Source organism: Agelaius tricolor, unplaced genomic scaffold (genome assembly GCF_023055355.1).
Source record: "Agelaius tricolor isolate 1412-34295 unplaced genomic scaffold, bAgeTri1.0.p SCAF_36, whole genome shotgun sequence".
Classification (NCBI taxonomy): domain Eukaryota; kingdom Metazoa; phylum Chordata; class Aves; order Passeriformes; family Icteridae; genus Agelaius; species Agelaius tricolor.
Genome location: NW_027269296.1, coordinates 2,788,043 through 2,805,137, shown reverse-complemented (window position 1 = coordinate 2,805,137; position 17,095 = coordinate 2,788,043). Strand labels below are relative to the sequence as shown.

The following is a 17,095-nucleotide window of genomic DNA, read 5'->3' as shown; positions in this document are numbered from 1 at the left end:
GAAGTGCCCAAGGCCAAGCTGGATGGGGCTGGAGCAACTTGAGATAGTGGAAGGTGTCCCTGCCCATGGCAGGGGTGGAACTGGATGTGCTTTAAGGTCCCTTCCAACCCAAACTCCTCTGTGATTCCATGATTCAATGAAGAATGAAACTGACCTTTGACTTCCCCAGGGTATCAGAAATATTCATGCAATTGATGATGTTTTACCAGGGCACTGCTACAGTTCAGGTCTGTGAAATTAACGTGGGACTTTCCCTTGCGTTTCACACGGGGTTTGATTTTTTTTTATTTCCGAGCTGAAACGGAATGTGAAACATTCCTGGGAGCTTGAGAGGGGGATGGATGGAAACACTGCTGAAGGGAAGGTATAAAAATGGCACTGCTGAAAGCAGGGACACTAAAGAGCTGGAATGTGCTTTTGGCCTGTTTTCTGTAATGAAACACGGAATGTTGGGACTGTAACCACCACGGTGTTGGTACAGATGCTTTATTTTTCACCCCAGAATGCACCGTGGACATTTTGGGGAGCTGGCATCGCTTTTTGTTCGCAGCACGCTCTGTCCTGCTTTCCTGGGGTGTCTGGAAAGTACCTGCGGACTGCAGTTCCCAAATCAGGGCTCTTGTTCGACTTTTCACACAAAACACTGAACGTGACTCCCCGTGCTGGCGCCGGGGTTCCTCTACCACCCTTGAATGGATAAATCGGATATTTCCTATCCCACATTTGGTTTCAAAGCAGAAGCGAAGGCTCCGGCCGCGTTGAAGCAGCGAACTGTAATTGAAAATACGTTTATTTGACATTTTTCCAGCCATAGCCAGGGTTGAGCGCGCCTTGAGGCGCCGCGCAGCCGGGCCCGGGCCGCGCCTCCGCCTGACTGACAGCCGAGCCAGCCAATCACGAGCCGCGCTCCCGCCGTGACAGCGCCTCCCGCCGCTCAAACTGCCCAATCAACACGCGGGGGGTTAACGGACCGGCCCGTTCCAACGTCGGCGGTCAAACGCGCCAATGGACAGAGGGCAGGCTCGTTACCAATGAGATCAAAGAGTTAGCGGAATTGCGACACGCTATTGGTGACTTTGCTTGTCAGTCACTGCCGCCAGTGCCGGTGGTTGGCTGGTGGGGAGGAGGGGGGCTTCCGGGGGCGGGCATACTATATTAGGGGCGGACAAAGGCGGCGGCGAGGCCGTCCAGCTCACCGCCATTTTGCGCAGCGGGCGCTGAGCAGTAGCAGCCGCCGCGGCCGGAGCTCTCTTCTCATCTCCGCCTCCTCCCTCCGCTACACCATGTCGCGGGATCGCTTCCGTAGCCGTGGCGGCGGTGGCGGCGGCTTTCACCGGCGTGGCGGCGGTGGAGGACGCGGCGGTCCCAACCACGATTTCCGCTCGCCGCCGCCCGGCATGGGCATGGGACAGAACCGCGGCCCGATGGCGGGTGGCCCGCAAGGCCCAGGCGGTCCGCCGGGAGGAGGCCCGAAACCTGAACCGCCGAAGCCACCCACGTCCACCTCTGCTCCGCCTTCTTCATCCTCCTCAGCCTCCGCTACCACGGCGGGACCCACCGGCAGCCAGGCGGGAGCGCCTCCATCCTCTGCGCTTCCCGCGGGGCAGCAGCCACAGCAGCAGCCGCCAGTTTCGGCTCCTTCCTCGTCTCCTTCCGGTGCACAGCCGCAATCCAAGCCCAGCCCCAGCCCCACACCGGCCGGCGGCCCTAAGAAAGGACAAGGACAGTCTCCCGGCGGCGGCCCCAAGGGGCCGGGCGGCCCGCAGCAGGGGCCGCACAAGGGCGGCCCGGGGCACCGCGGCGGGCCGGGCGGGGAGCCGCGGGGCCGCGGGCAGCAGCACCAGGGCCAACAGAGCCTCGGGTCACAGCAGGGCTCGGGAGATAGGAGCGAGAAGCTGTCGGACGAGGTGAGTCACGGCCCCCCCCACACCTCCCTCAGGCACAAGATGGCGGCGGCTCCGCGCGCCCGCGCCGCCATCTTGAGGGGAGGAGCGGGGGAGAGGCGGTGGCGCCTCAGCGGGATGCGAGCGGTCCCCGGTGTCAGGGCGGCCCCGGGGCTGCGGTTTGCCTTCCGTCGCGTTGCCCGGGGCTGCGGTTTGGGTTCCCTCGCGGTGACCCCGGTGGTGCTGGGGCTCCGGTTTGAGTCTCTTAGCGGTGCCACGGGGCTGCGGTTTGGGTGTCTTCGCGGTGCTGCGGTTTGGATCCTCTCGCAGTGGCCGGGCGGTCCCGGGGTTGCGGTTTGGGTTCTCCGGGGGTCCTCAAGGCTCCCCGCAATTCTGTGTGTAGCACTCAGTGATAGCTCGAACTGGTCTGATTCTTTATAGGGGTTTAAAGCGAACCTCTCTCTGCTGAGGCGGCCCGGGGAGAAGACGTACACACAGCGCTGCCGGTTGTTTGTTGGGAATTTGCCTGCTGATATCACAGATGAAGACTTTAAAAGACTGTTTGCCAAATACGGGGAGCCGGGAGAGGTTTTTATCAACAAGGGGAAAGGCTTTGGATTCATTAAATTGGTAGGCATTCGTGTTGTGTGTTCATCCGTTTCGTCCTCGCGGTGTGGTGATGTACAACTTAGTTTTCTAAGGCTGGGTTTTGCACTTCCCCCAGGAATCTAGAGCTCTTGCAGAAATCGCAAAGGCAGAGTTGGACGATACCCCCATGAGGGGCCGGCAGCTCCGCGTTCGCTTTGCCACTCACGCCGCTGCCCTGTCGGTGCGGAACCTCTCACCCTACGTGTCCAACGAGTTGCTCGAGGAGGCTTTTTCCCAGTTCGGTCCGGTGGAAAGAGCTGTTGTGATTGTAGATGATCGAGGTAGATCAACAGGAAAAGGCATTGTTGAGTTTGCATCAAAGCCAGCTGCAAGGAAAGCATTTGAACGGTGTACTGAGGGGGTGTTTTTGTTGACAACGTAAGTACTTTGTCAGGATCTTTTAGTTTTAAGCTGAATAAAGACTGCAGGATTCTAGTTGTTCAGAATAAGGGCTTTTAGAGGAGTAAAACGAGTATTTTCTGTTCAGCACTCCCAGGCCAGTTATTGTGGAACCGTTGGAACAGCTGGATGATGAAGATGGTCTTCCAGAAAAGCTTGCTCAGAAGAATCCGATGTATCAAAAGTAGGCACTATCTTTCGATATAAAGAGGGCATTAATGATGTTTTAAGTGGTATTGTCCCTGGCACTGAGGATTATGGAAAATTTTTCAGAAACAGGCTTTAGATTTTCGGTTGTATTGCCAGTTCTTGGGGGGGGGTTTTTGTTAGTTCATAGTTTAAAGTAACAACGATTTGATTAGTGTATTCACTTAGTGTTACACAAGCAGTTTTCTACATTGTAGTACAAAGAAATAGCAGCTTGACACATGGTTTTGGTATATGTAGAAACTTGAAAAATCAGACTTGAATTGTTTCATGCTATTGTTAGAAGCTGTCATCTCCCTTAAGGCATGTCTCAGATTGGTGATCCCGTGGGGAACTTGGAAATTTACATTCGTGGTTTGAAATGAGAAACAAAGTAAAATTTTAACTCATTGCCTGATTTGTGTGAACTTGTTGCATGTGGATTTGCCTTATGAGCCGACTACTGGCATAAAGGAACAAAGAGTATTAAAGAGTCAAGAGAAATCTTTTCTGAAACAGCAGTTTTATGTTAGAATCCGTATTTTAAACCTGTTGTAGGAATTTTATATTTTTCCAGATCATAAAAGGGAGTGCAGGGAGGGAGATCCAGTCAGTCTTGCTTGGCTTAGAAAGAGCTCAAAATTCCTTGCTTTGATCAAAAATTGTTCTCAAAGCTGCCTCTAAACCACTTACAATGTGGATTAATACGGTGCTCCAAGCATTGAAATAATTCATACTGGTAGTGCATGGAAAGCTTTTGAACTTGGTAATTTTGTTCCATAAATTACTGAATTTTAAATTGGAGTTTATTTATATGACAACCTGTTGGCCCTCAGGCACTTTTATAACTATTTACTTGAAAGTGAGGGCTGTTATTTGCCTTTGACACAGAGTGCTTTGGCACTAGAAAACTCCACCTTGATTGTGCCTGCTTGGGCACAGGCCTGTCTTTTTTGAAGATTTTCCACCTGCAATTGTCAGCAGTGAAGTGTCTAAAGACAGTTAAGAATAAGGCAAACAAGCAGTAGCACTCTGCAGATTTGCTTGGATGTGATAGTGCAGGAGTCTCCACATGTGCTGTGATAATTATTTGTGTTCAGTGCTGTTGTCTGAGTGTGTGAGATGCAGCAGTTCCATCACAGCCAGTTCTCCTGTGGTTGTCAGGTGTTCTCAGGGTGTCCTTGATGTTCCCTGATAATTCAGTTATTTGGGTCGTGATCTTGTATTGACCTTGAGTTTCCAGGATTGCCCAATCTGAGTCTCTTCCTTTCTGCAGGGAGAGAGAGACTCCTCCCCGTTTTGCTCAGCCTGGCAGTTTTGAATTTGAGTATTCTCAAAGGTGGAAATCTTTAGATGAAATGGAAAAGCAGCAGAGAGAGCAAGTTGCAAAAAATATGAAAGATGCCAAGGACAAACTTGAAAGTGAGATGGAAGATGCTTACCATGAGCATCAGGCAAACCTCCTGCGTCAAGGTAACGAGTTCTGAACTCTTACAATCTCTTTGCTTTAAATGCTGGCTTTAAGTGTATGGCTCTTTAATGGTTTAGTGAGGAAATTCATGCTTCTGACTATGAACTTGAGAATTTCAGAGTTAATGAGGCACTGGTAGTTTTTTGAAATTTCAGTGGTGTATTGGTCAGAACAGTGACACTGGAATGTACTTCTCTGCCACAGTGCAGATCTAATTCAGATGTAGTTAAAATGGGACATGGTGTGGAAAAGCTGCTCACAGGCTTCATTCCTGCAGACCTCATGAGGCGCCAGGAGGAGCTGAGGCGGATGGAAGAACTTCATAATCAGGAAATGCAGAAACGCAAGGAAATTCAGCTGAGGTTAGTTTGGCTTTCATGGGATTTTATTAAAAATTATATTTACCTTTTTCTTTTTTCAGTTACTTACATATGAAAGTTTTTATTTTTCAAGAAACACCATTGCTGCTTCAGTTTGTGTTAGCGAAATTGAACTGCTGTGTAAGTTTCTCCTTAAATATTTTGACATCATAGAGTATGTTTGTTTGTTTTTTCTGAAGTGTAATCTTTCAGTGCTTTTATATTGCTGGAGCAGTTGATGTTAGTGTGTGCTCAGTGTGCTCCACTGCTGGGATTTAACATCTGCTCTGTGGTGACCAGGCAGGAGGAGGAGCGCCGGCGGCGGGAGGAGGAGATGATGATCCGTCAGCGGGAGATGGAAGAGCAGATGAGAAGACAGAGGGAAGAGAATTATAGTAGAATGGGTTACATGGATCCAGTAAGTGACATGGGGGTGGGTTTGGGTCACGTTACCATGCTCAGGAATTTTGTAGATTTATTTTCAAGATGGCTGTGTTTGCTTCCTTTGGGTTGGTGATTGTACTGTGTGTGTATGGGCAGTGGCAGTAGTTGGCTGTACATGTGCTTTGTCTCCTGAAAAGTTTGGAATTTGGTGGTTGATTATCCAAGTTAAAAGTTGTTTCTTCTATGCAGAGGGAGCGAGACATGAGAATGGGTGGTGCTGCCACAATGAACATGGGAGGTAAAGAACCTTTTAAGTAATTACTTTGTGTGGCTAACTTAGAAATGATCAGAATATGATTATATATTTCTCTCTCTTAGATCCTTATGCTTCAGCAGCCCAGAAATTTCCACCTCTGGGAGGTGGTGGCGGCATAGGTTATGAAGCTAATCCAGGAGTTGGCCAAGCAGCCATGAGTGGTTCTATGATGGGAAGTGACATGGTAACGTATCCTGTGGTGGCTTTAGCTTAGCACAAGGGAGCTGTTGTGGTTGGGAATGAGTTCTCCAGTGTTCGGATGGTTGTGGAAATGTCACTGTTAACTGCTGACTCTCTTGTCAGGTGTTTAACACAGGACAACGTGGCAGTGTGTAGCACTAGAGTAGTTGATAACCTTTATGGTAGCTTACACACTCAGAAATTGTTTGTAAGTGGATTCAAATGTGCTCTTAAGCATATTTGCAATTAACTGACTTCATTGGACTTTGGAAATTCTGCGTCACTGTTAGGCTTGGAAGGATTTTTTGTGAATTCTAGAGAATCTGACAAATTTCATCAAAATACTTAATGTGGTAGGTTTTCAGTAATTTGATGTTCTGTACTGATGGACAAGAGAGATTTTTTTGTTCTCCTTCCCAATGTGTAACACTGTTTTGGCCCTTCCAAGCCTAGGTAGGCTGGATGCATGTTGGTCTGGGTGTGCTGTTCAGTCCAAAATCTGCGCTCAGGTCTGTCCCAGCAGCAGATAAACTTAAATTACCAATGGTAAACAGCATATCCCTTAGTCTGTGCTGATGTTGCTGTAGAAGAGCAGAAATGCTGGTTTTTAGCTTCAGGCATGTTCCAGCTATCCTGGACTGTAGCCATTTGTGGTTCCTGTCTCCCAAAGGAATGATAGCCCGGTCTGTTTTCCTGTGTTGGGCATGACACAAAGGTAGAGCCTGTTAAAACCACAGCATATCTCCTGGTCTGAGGTATGTTTCCAAACTGTACTAATTTCTGGCACACTACATGTGTGACTGGGCTTGGAGCCTGTTTGGTGTTCCTACACTGAAGCACCACGGATGCAGATGACAGAAGTGTTCAATGGGCAGGATGGGAATCTGTTGGCTTAGGTGGCGATACCAGTGTGCTTTCACCCTCCTGAAAGGGTGTGCACCTGCAGCACAAGCTGAACTAAATGATTTTTGGGTGGGTTTAGGCCTCTGGCTTAATGAGCTGAGCTACCATAGTAGCTTGTCAGATACCTTCTGTTTTATCTTTTTGGGGAACATATCTTTGGAATGGTAACTTCCCAGAGCATCATTGATTCAGTAGACAGTGCTGTTGGCCTTAAGGTACCTCAATAACCTACTGATACATGAGCAGTTCCTGAGCTTCCTGTGAGCAGTTAGGCAGTGTGTGGTGGATACTATGTACATTTTTCTCCTGAAAACCATGGTAACAGGTGCATGTTGAACTTGTGTAATCCCTGAAATGTGATCTGGTCAAAAGATGTGACAGTGAGGTGGATTAACTGCCTGGAGTTTCTTAGGTTGGGGATCTCTGCCACACAATGCGGTCACAGTTCCTGGGCTGATACCTTTAAACAGAGCTGGAGATGAGCTGAAGCTGCCATGAATTAGGCAGAAATAACCTAAGTAATATTTGTGAAACTCCTTTCTTGGAAGGATTGATGCTGACTTTCAGAAGTCAGGAGCTCTGAAGTGTGCAATTTCAGTTGCAGATACTTTTTGTAACAAACCACCTACCATTGTTCTGTGACTCGGTAGTGGGAACCTTGGTTGAAATGAAAATTTAAAGCTCTCTTTGACCTCATAATGTGTAACTTCTGTAGGTTGAATGCTGATCACACCTAGTAATACAGTAACTGAACAAAGTACATGCAACTAGACGTACTAGTAAATAGACCTGAAGTCTCTGCTTTATTGCAGAGTAACTTAGCTGTTACACCTTGGTGTGAAACCTTTTCAATTGCTGTGAAGCTGTGAATTTTCCAAGAGCTTGTGGTGAAGGTGGGGTGGGAAGGGAGATACTGCCTGGATGCACACAACCCTCTGTGCATAGCTCTAACTGGAAACACTGAGTGCTTGGACCACGTTTTGCATCTGATGCAGCACCAGCAGCTCCGGAGTACGTTGGGTTTGAACAAGTGCCAGTCTTTGCTCGAGCAGTTGTGTTGGTTAGGTAAAGCACTGGTCAGTAGCTTTTTTCACTTTTTTTTTTCTTCTTGCAATGCAGTAGTGCTCACAATGAGTTTTGGTACTGCCAAAGGCCTCTGCAGTTTAGTCAGCAGACCGTAGTCTTAACCCCATCTTGAAAAGCACATGGTCTCTAGACAGCACATGCCAGTCCTGGTGAGTAGGCATTCTGTTACATTTGATGAATGTCAGCTCCTGCTTCAGCCAATTGGAGCTGCATTCTCTCGTTAGGCTTATTTGGAAATGACAGTGATGTAATCTGAGCTTTTACTGCACTAAAGGTGAGACGTTCACAAGCTATTTGCATTAACTTGGTTGAAAATTTTGCTAGAGCTCATTTGGAAAAGTTGTTAATTCACATCTGCACTAATGCTTACATTTCTAGCACTGCAGGGAGGATCTGTTCTTTGTAACAGATGTATGAGAATGCATCAAGTGGGAACATACCTCAAGGCATGTATTACAATAAACTAATTTTTAAATTACCCTTTTTTCCTTTCTATGTTCCCGGTACCTGTGGATCGGCTCAATGGTGATTGTATCGACGAACCTTGACTACGGAACCTTCTAAAAATATATACTTAACACACATGGACATCAACTACTTATAATGAACTGTTAATTCTGTTCCAATAGCGTCCTGAACGCTTTGGGCAGGGAGGTGCGGGGCCCGTGGGTGGCCAGGGTCCTAGAGGAATGGGGCCTGGAACACCAGCAGGATATGGTAGAGGGAGAGAAGAATATGAAGCCCCAAACAAAAAGCCCCGATTTTAGATGTGACCTGTAGTTTCATTCCAGTTTGTTTTTGTCTGTCTTGTTTAGACACCGACTTCTTAATTCTTGCATTTTAGTAAGAAAGCTACGTTTTTATGGATGTTAGAAACTTACTGACCTAATATTTGTAAGTGGTCTGTTTGGGCGAGTACAATTTAATTATGTAATGCAGTGTTTCAAAATCAAATTTAGCTGTTTTTTTGATGTATAACGTCCCTAACTTGATGGCAGTGTACCTTGTGCCACTGAATTCCCAAAGTGTACCAACCTTTTTTTTACTGTGCTTAAAATAAATAGAAAACTAAATGTAGTAACTCTTCTTGCCAGTCGTGGTTAAACAAATGAGGCCAATACCACACCTGCCACAGTAACCTGAGAGCCTCGAGCTGAGGTCGGACCTAGACCAGGGTGTGGAACTACAGTGAAGAGTGAGATCTCTTCCCACAGTGCCTCTCTAGCCAAAGATTGGGTTAAATTGTAGCCGAACTTTGCAGTAGGTGCAGATTTTTTGAGCAGTAATTGTGCTGCAACAAGGAAGCAAATGAAAATCTTACAAATGCTGTAAGATACATTATTTAAAGCTTCACTGCAAGCAGTGCAGTAATGAATTCCATATTTTAGCTATGGGTGGTGGGATGGTAGCACTTACCACCCTGGCAGTTACTGCTTGGAATCTTTCAAAGACTTTAAGCAGAAGACTAGCAATGGTTATTTTAAAATAAATTCATAGAATGCCTTGTATTGGCTGACTTCCTCACTAAAGGATTGTTAATGTGATATTTATATGCTCTTAAGCTGTCTTGAGATTACAGGATCTGGCCTTGCTCCATATTGTACACCTGCCTGAAATTGCTTGGCAAAAAGACCAGAAGTGTTACTCGAGTGATTAAGGTTAATTTGCTTATGTCCTCATGCTAACAGTGGACTAATTTGCCTAGTTCAGAATACAATCATTTGTATTATGGGGACTGCAGGAACTATTCTTAAATTGTGTAGCTGGTGGGCAAATCCTAAAATCCTGTATGTAAAATACAGCAATCAGCTTGCTTGCATGATGGTTATCGCTTTTTTATTATTGATGTTTGGAGATAATGCTTCAAAAGTAGTATCTGAATCTGGAGTTTTAAGAGTTACTACTACACAGTGCAAATAAACTCCCTTTAAGGTTCTTTTTGTAGAAGATCTGATGAATTCCTTAGTTTTCTGTTCCTTTTATTAAGCCCCAGAAGAATTTCAAAGCATTCTGGACTCATTGGTAAGGTAGTTGCTTTGCTTGTTATTACAATGTACCAGGTAAACTGGGAACGTGACTTCCCAGTGTCAAATACCTCAGTGTTAATGCAGGATACATCAACCTGCTTGGCACAAAGTAGGTAAACTTAGCTTGGCTGTACCTTCACATGATCCCAACCACTGGAGTTCTGTGAATAGCTTTAATCTTCCCAATATCCTTCCATTCCTTATGCTGAGCATTGGCTAATTCTAAATTTTCTGCTAAATTTTCCCTGTGGTTAAAACATAAAGTGTCAGATTTCAGGGTTTTAGGGTCTGATCCCTCTTGAAGTACTGTTACACCTTAAATGACAGAATAGCAAGTTGGGAAGTGCTGATACAGGTAACACTGACTGGAACATGAAGCTCACTAAAGAGTGATTCAGTTTGTTCGGTGAATGCTTTTTGTGTACCCAGAAAAGTTTGGGGGTTGATAACATGCTACAACAATGAATTGCTCTTGAGGAGGGAATTTCAAATTGGCAGTTCCTAAACTGCAGACCAAGTATTTGGAAGTTACTTGTATTGGGTAGTTTACAAATGAGCAGTATGGATGCAATTTGCATTATTGAAGCGGTTTTAAACAATATCTTTTCTGGAGGGTGTTCATGGGACACCCTCAAAAGGTGAAGGTGTCCGAGGTGGGGAATTCTAAACATGAACATTAAATTAATTTTTTCAGTTTATTTTTCAGATTACATGTCATTCTTTATTAAAAGAGATGCTGGTGCATATCCTAAAGTATGTTCTTTTATAGTTCTGTAACTTGGAAGAGTGAAGGATGCTGCTGTCTTTGTACCTTACAGAGCTTTTCTTTGGGTACCCCTGTTTTGTACGTAAGCTACTGTTGCTAGGTATTAAAATAGCTGAGCTGCAAAACCATGATTAGTAAATATATTTGAAAGATTTGGCAGTTTTCAAAAGATCTGAAAGTTTGGTTAAATCTGGCTTTGTTGTAGCTGCATAAGCAGAATTTCTAAAACAAGTTCTGCTTTGAGTTGCATGTACTAAACAGGCATATATGATGAACTAGCCAACTTCTTTTCAAGACCTTTTAAAGATGGTGTCTTAAAAGCTGGCAAACATGTCAACTTTTAAATCTGATAAAAGTTACTAAATGTGGGAGGCGAGAAAGTGACATTCCTTTGATCTATTCCTATGAGGTTTTGGACTTCTTTCATAAACTCAGATTTATATAATTGAATCTTCTAAAATCATTCAGAAAAGTGCTTTGCTGGTCAGACCTGTTTTTGGATGGTCTGGATCACATAACATTTTTGTACTGGACTTGGAGGACATTGGCTGTTGCAATTTAGCTTGTTTTATCAAAATTGAGCCCATTTTGACACTCAGAGCTCTAAAAACTGCAGCAAGTAGAAACTGGTATCGTTACACATATGTCTTCACACTTTCTCAGAAATGAATACAGAATAATCTTACCTTCTGGCGTAGATACACTAATCATTTATACAGCTGATGAGAAATTGAAAATGCTTTTGAGATTTTGTGGTATTTTTGTGGTAGACAAATTCTTGGCTTCTCCTTGGCAACCATTTACTGTGGCAGCAAGTTCTTGCTGGAGTTTGAGACTGCAATTTACACTTTAAACTAGTGGCCTGCTACATAACTGCACTTAGCCAGCATTTCTGCAGTTCATAACTGTGAGGAACGTAGTACCACAAATGGCAATGGACATTAGGACCCGGATGTAGTATTCCTGCTTGCTCCAAGATTCTCATTGCCGACTGCGTCCAGGTAGGTAACAAGCAATATAATATAACTTGGTGACTTTCTGTGTAATCTTATACTGTGGGTATTCTGACATCACACTTCTGACTGTGGAATTACAGTGCAGCACTCCATACCTGTATGCTGAGCTTGCATCAAAGCTGTGTGGTTTTCGGTTTGAAGCTTTTGTCTCGTTCAGAGACAAGAAATAACTTACTGTGGTTCTTAGATGAGCATTTCCAGACCCGATTCCTCTGTACTTACAACTTGGCTTGGGTGGATTTTTCTTAGTTCCGATGTAACGAAGATATTCTTAAATGAGCACTGTGGGGTAGAGGGAATGTGATCTTAAACTCAGTTCAGCAGTTGACAAGGTGCTCTCAGTGCCTGGAAAAGAACACGTTTAAACTTTCTGTAGTGATGAAGTGGCCCATCTGCAGCTCATCCATGTGTAGAGTCTTGGCTTGGTGGGAACGCGTTAGTAACCACTGCTCTTGCCTCGTGTGTGCTGTGTGAGAGTCACCTCAAGCTACTGGTACAAGCAGTTCTGAGACTGATCCAGAATATTTTTTGAGGACATAAATGAGTGCTTGATTGAATATCCCTGTGAGTTTCATAGAGCTTATTGGACATTGCAGTAGTCTTGATTTTATACTTTGATTGACAAGCCTGATATATTCCTCTGCTTTAATTGACAGTGATGAGATTCTGTACTTCTGCCTCGTAGAGTCATCTTGATAGTGTAATGTACAATTTCATTTTTCATCAGTCTTGGGATGTAATTCTAAACTCTTCATTACTAGAACTCCTGACTATAGTGTTCCAGGATTAACATGCTTACGTTGCTAGACATCCAGACATGCTGATCTCCAGCTCTTTTGCATTAGCTCTTGAACCTGAATTTCAAGGTCCCTTGTTCCAGTGAATGATCTGGCTCTTGTCTGATACTCAGTTTATTTCACAGGTGTTGTAATGTGTTTTCCCTTGTTCTGCAAAGTTCTGCTTTGCATACTTGTTTCTGGTATTATTGTCACTTCTGGACCCTTCTTTGTTACCTTCCAGGCAGGACTTGCTGGTGAACAGGGATCTGCTGGACAACCTTGCCCTCTGCTGTAGCCACCTTTCCATGTTCCATTGAACCCTTGAAGTAGCAGGTGCACCATGAGTTAATGACAACAGGTCTTTGGTTACACCACAGTGAGTGTAGCCCATGCCAGCTGGTCACACAGTGACACCCTGTCACAAAGTCAGTTTGGCTTTTCATGATGGTTTACCTTTACCTGTGACTTGAATCCATTTTGTGATGGCTTATCCTTACCTGGGACTGGGATCCAGTAGCAAACCTGCTGGCTGCTGCCACTGTGCTGTCAGGTAGCAAAACTGAATTAGTGATCTTAAACCATTGCTCAAGATCTGACTTAAGTTTTTCCATTGTGCTCTGGATACTTGACCTGCAGGAATGTCATGGAGGGGTTATTGGCACATCTGCCTCATTCTACGTACTTGAACTAAGCAGGTTTTTGACACTCTTGGAGCAAGCAATTTGTGACTGAAACCATGGGGCTCAAACCAGCTCTGGCTGCAGTGATGAAACTTGGTGTGGTAGCAAACTTAGTCATGTCTGCTCTAAGTCAGTCTGTAACAAGTGGGTACAAGAAATGACATTCAAGTGCTTGCATTGTGTTTCATCTTGGTTTTATCTGTGTGTGAAACACACTTTTTCTCAAAAGCTTACCTGAAGCTCAGAAGTGTGGTGTCAGAATACATCTGCGTACTGCTAGGCCCTCCGAGCAGAGCCTGCTGCTGGCAGGAGAGCACAGCACAGCGTGGATGGGGCTTTATTGTAACATTAAGCATACAAAGTGTTGATTTGCTTGCAGTTCTCCCCATAGCTAAACACTGAGGCCTGTGAGTAGTTTTAGGACTGGAGCAGTAATGGGGTTGCATGTCTCTGTTAATCATTGCCAGCTGCAGTGACATGATCAGGAAGGCCAGTGTTCTGTTCCATTATGTTCAATGAGGCTGAGCATGTTGGGAAGGATGCATCCAAGTATGCTGCTCTGGGGAATCACTTGGCTTCTTCCACTACCAGCAAGTTTTGGAATCAGCTAATTAGCTTCAGATTTTTTTTCACTCTCCATACCAGCTAGTGGGGCTGTTAAATAGCTGCTGCCTGGAAAAGGAAAAAAGGGAGGATTGGCCTTCTCCCAGCTGTGTCATTGCTGCTAGGTAATGATTGACACGTTAGGACTTGGCTGTGCAATCCCGCAGTGGTCTGTGAACACCCCATCTCTCTATAAATGTTGCTTCTGAACACCAGTACTGAAGAGCTAACTGGGGAGGGCTGGGAGGAGTGTGGCTAGCAGGGAATTTGCAGTGTTCAAAGGATGCACAAAGATATAGTATCCCTTATGCATGGTGTTTGTTGCTATGGCAGAGAAAACAAAACGTGCATAACTCTCCTGCTCCCAGGGGCTGTGAGGAAACCCAGGTGGGTGGTGGGTTGGAGGCTAAGGCCTGAAGTTGTCCCTGCCTGGTCAGATCATGCTGTGCCCAGGGTGGGTTCTGCCTCCCAACTGGAGCTGTGCAGAGCCTTGCACCACATCCCCAGCTTTCACCATTGCAGGTTGCCCTCAGCTATAGTAAAGGGAGGCCTTGAGGAGGGAAGAACCTTGCTGAGGATAAAAGCAGTGACAGTGCCAACCTCTAGTGTCTGCCTTTGGCTTCTGAAGCACTTGTTCTACTGTAGAACACGAGAGCTCCAAGAGGCCAGGACCACTGCACTCCCTCAGGAAGGGGAAGAGAGAGGGCATTGCTACAGGAGACCAATAGGATCATAGAGTTGGAGTAGCTGATGAAATTAAAGCCTTCACATAAGGGATAGTATACCTCTGGCTGCAATCAAACCTCACTGTGCTCAGACTGGGGTTATGGTTTGTGCTCAGGGTGCAGTTCTTCAGGCAACTGCCTGCATATTCCTTCAGCTCTTGATGAGTGTTCAGGCTAGCCTATTTCTGCCCCTTATTCTTCCACGTAATAGTTTGGAATAATTGATAAATTCCCCCTCATAACTAATCAGTCCATGTATGTTAAAATCTTATTTTTAAGTTAGTTTTTAAATGGTCACAATTTGCTGTGTATGACTCTAATAACTTCAGTTGTTATCCTTTAGGTGAAGATGAAAGCTGAGTGACACCGGAGTGCTCATCCATTGGAAGTAAGTATTGCTTTTTTTGTCCTGGATGGATGAAATAATAAAGGTTTTTGGTCACTTTGTGTTCAGTCACTGAGTACCTTTGAATTGGGGAACACTGAAAAATGGATACATTAAATATGTAGGGTAGAACGCAGTCCCAGCTTGTCACACTGTGGGCTTGAGCACCCTGACTCCACCTGGGCTTGATATCTTGACAGCATCAGCTAAAAATACCTTTCTAGACGTGGGTTTGTACAAAAGATTTCAAAATCACTTGGGGGTGTAATAACTTGGGAATGTTTTTCCAGTTGAGGAGTTGAACATGAGCACATCCAGCACGGTGCCCAGTGGTGTGTGGAGGGACCAAGGGAACAGGTGGACAAGTAAGTAGTTGTTGTCCTTATGCTGCTGTGAGGGCCTGCTAGCCCATCACCCTGTGCTGGGTTATGTAATTCCTGCCTGAAACATGTGATTAATCTCAGTTCTGTATAAAGTTTCTGCATCTTGCTTCTGTAGAGCCAAAATGTAACCGTTGTCTGAGGCTTTTCAGCCCCGCAGCAGCAAATAAATTCTGTCCTTTGTGTGCAGCAGGTGGTCATACAAGAAATGACCATTCCTGCACTCAGGCTGCGGTTGGTGATTGTCAGCATGGGAAAAGGAAAATAGAGCAGCTGCTTCTCAGATGTTAATTCAACTAAACCTTGTTAAAAAGCTATTTGCTGAAACACTTGAACAATGAATTAAAAAAATAACCTGGTGTATAAATCAGCATGTATAGGAGTGAAGCAAATAGCAGTTCAGGGAAATAAACCAACTTGCAGAGCTGGAATTAATGACATTTTCCCTCTAATTTGCCACTAAACTACAAGGGGAAACTTCAGATATTTAAAATCTTGTTTGAGGAGCAACCTGCTGGTACCTTAACTCGGGAGTCACAGGTGAGTAACAATAGACCTGTAAGGTGTGAAGCCAGTGGGATTCAATGGGTGAATTCCTGTTGAATCCTCTGTGGTTTGTCACTGCTGCTCCTTGCTGTGGGGTAGGAAAACAAAGCCATATCTGGTCTTAAAAATACATTAATTCTGTTAATTTAATCTAAAATCTGATGTGAATACTTGAGAATATTTGGCAGGCCCATGGCCTGTGATTCTGAATGATGATTCCATGTCATGTAGTTTCTGCTGTTGTTTTCTGTCTTTCTTCCACAATCTTCCTAATTGTGTGCTTTGCACTTGCAGAAAAAGAAGTCTGAGTGCAATGAAGAGGAACCAGGAACACACAGCTCTTAAAAATAAAATATTTAAATATTTTTTATAAATGACTTCTGTTTTATTCCAGAGGGTATTCAGTGAATAAGCAGTCTGTCAGTGTGGAGTGGTATGGCTGGGTCTGAGAAACACAAATTTCTGGAAATTTCACTCATTCCTTACTCCCATTTTGCGTGTTACATAGTTTGTATTGTAGAATTCCACATCTTTACCTCTGCCTGGTTGGTTTTTAATATCTTTCTTGGTGATGACTGTAGTAATTAAGCCTAAGATGCCAAGAGTTAGAGTTCTGTAGGAGCCAGAGCAGTGCTGGATTTAGCTATTGCAGCACAAATTGCAGTGGTTCACATTGCTTCACTTGATTCTTTGGCAGCTGCACTGTGCACATACACTGTGGTTCATGCTGTCATTGATTAAATACAACCCTTTGTTTAAATATCAAGTTGTTTAAATGTTGAAATACACCAGTGGTGGCTCTGCTCATTGTAGCAGGGTTTCCTCCCACAGTGCCACAAAGTGTCGTCAGCATTTGGCTGGGACCTGCTTTGCCAGATTAGAAACATGACAATAAATTGAATTTCATGTGGCAAAGTGGAATGAAACATTTGGGAGGGGTCTGAATGCCTGGGAGTGCTCATGGCAGGGGCGTTGGTGCTGCAACTGGGAGCTGCTGCTGTTCTCCCTCAGGCAATCAGGTGCTGGTTGAGGGCAATCTGAGGTGTTTCACTCTGATTTCATGACTTCGTGGTATTGTGTGGATCTTCAATAGCTGCCCTGCAGGGCCTGGGGTTCAGTGTCTTTGTCTCCACAGCTACTGCAGCTTGTGCAACAATTTTTCTTCAGATTCTGTTATTTTCCGGTAACTTGTCCTCATTTCCACTGTTGCAGCACTGGCTGCTTCCTGTGAGAAAGTGTTCCAGCATTCCATGTGCTGAGCTGCATCTCCTCAGCTCCCTGCTAGGAGCAAACTGCAGCCTGTGTCCTGTAGGGACAGGATGGGTTTTCCCTGCAGCTGCTGATGGCTGTTGCCATCACCTGGGCTGTCCTCT

General features: G+C 45.1%; 1 protein-coding gene across 5 annotated transcripts; it reads left to right on the top strand.

Annotated features, from left to right (window-relative positions):
* Positions 1-1,167: 1,167 nt before the first annotated feature.
* On the top strand, positions 1,168-16,090 carry SFPQ (splicing factor proline and glutamine rich). 5 transcript variants are annotated; one of them, XM_071453402.1, is made up of 14 exons: positions 1,168-1,907; positions 2,325-2,513; positions 2,608-2,909; positions 3,019-3,114; positions 4,393-4,589; positions 4,865-4,949; positions 5,247-5,364; positions 5,580-5,628; positions 5,709-5,830; positions 8,445-11,609; positions 14,755-14,799; positions 15,087-15,161; positions 15,648-15,716; positions 16,017-16,090. In XM_071453402.1, exons 1-10 carry the CDS (start codon positions 1,284-1,286, stop codon positions 8,580-8,582), a joined length of 1,920 nt encoding a protein of 639 aa, XP_071309503.1. In that variant the 5' UTR covers positions 1,168-1,283; the 3' UTR covers positions 8,583-11,609; positions 14,755-14,799; positions 15,087-15,161; positions 15,648-15,716; positions 16,017-16,090. The 5 variants fall into 5 exon arrangements, with proteins under 5 accessions (XP_071309503.1, XP_071309501.1, XP_071309502.1 ...); XM_071453400.1 differs by lacking the exon at positions 15,648-15,716; XM_071453401.1 differs by having other exon boundaries at positions 15,648-16,090.
* Positions 16,091-17,095: the final 1,005 nt, after the last annotated feature.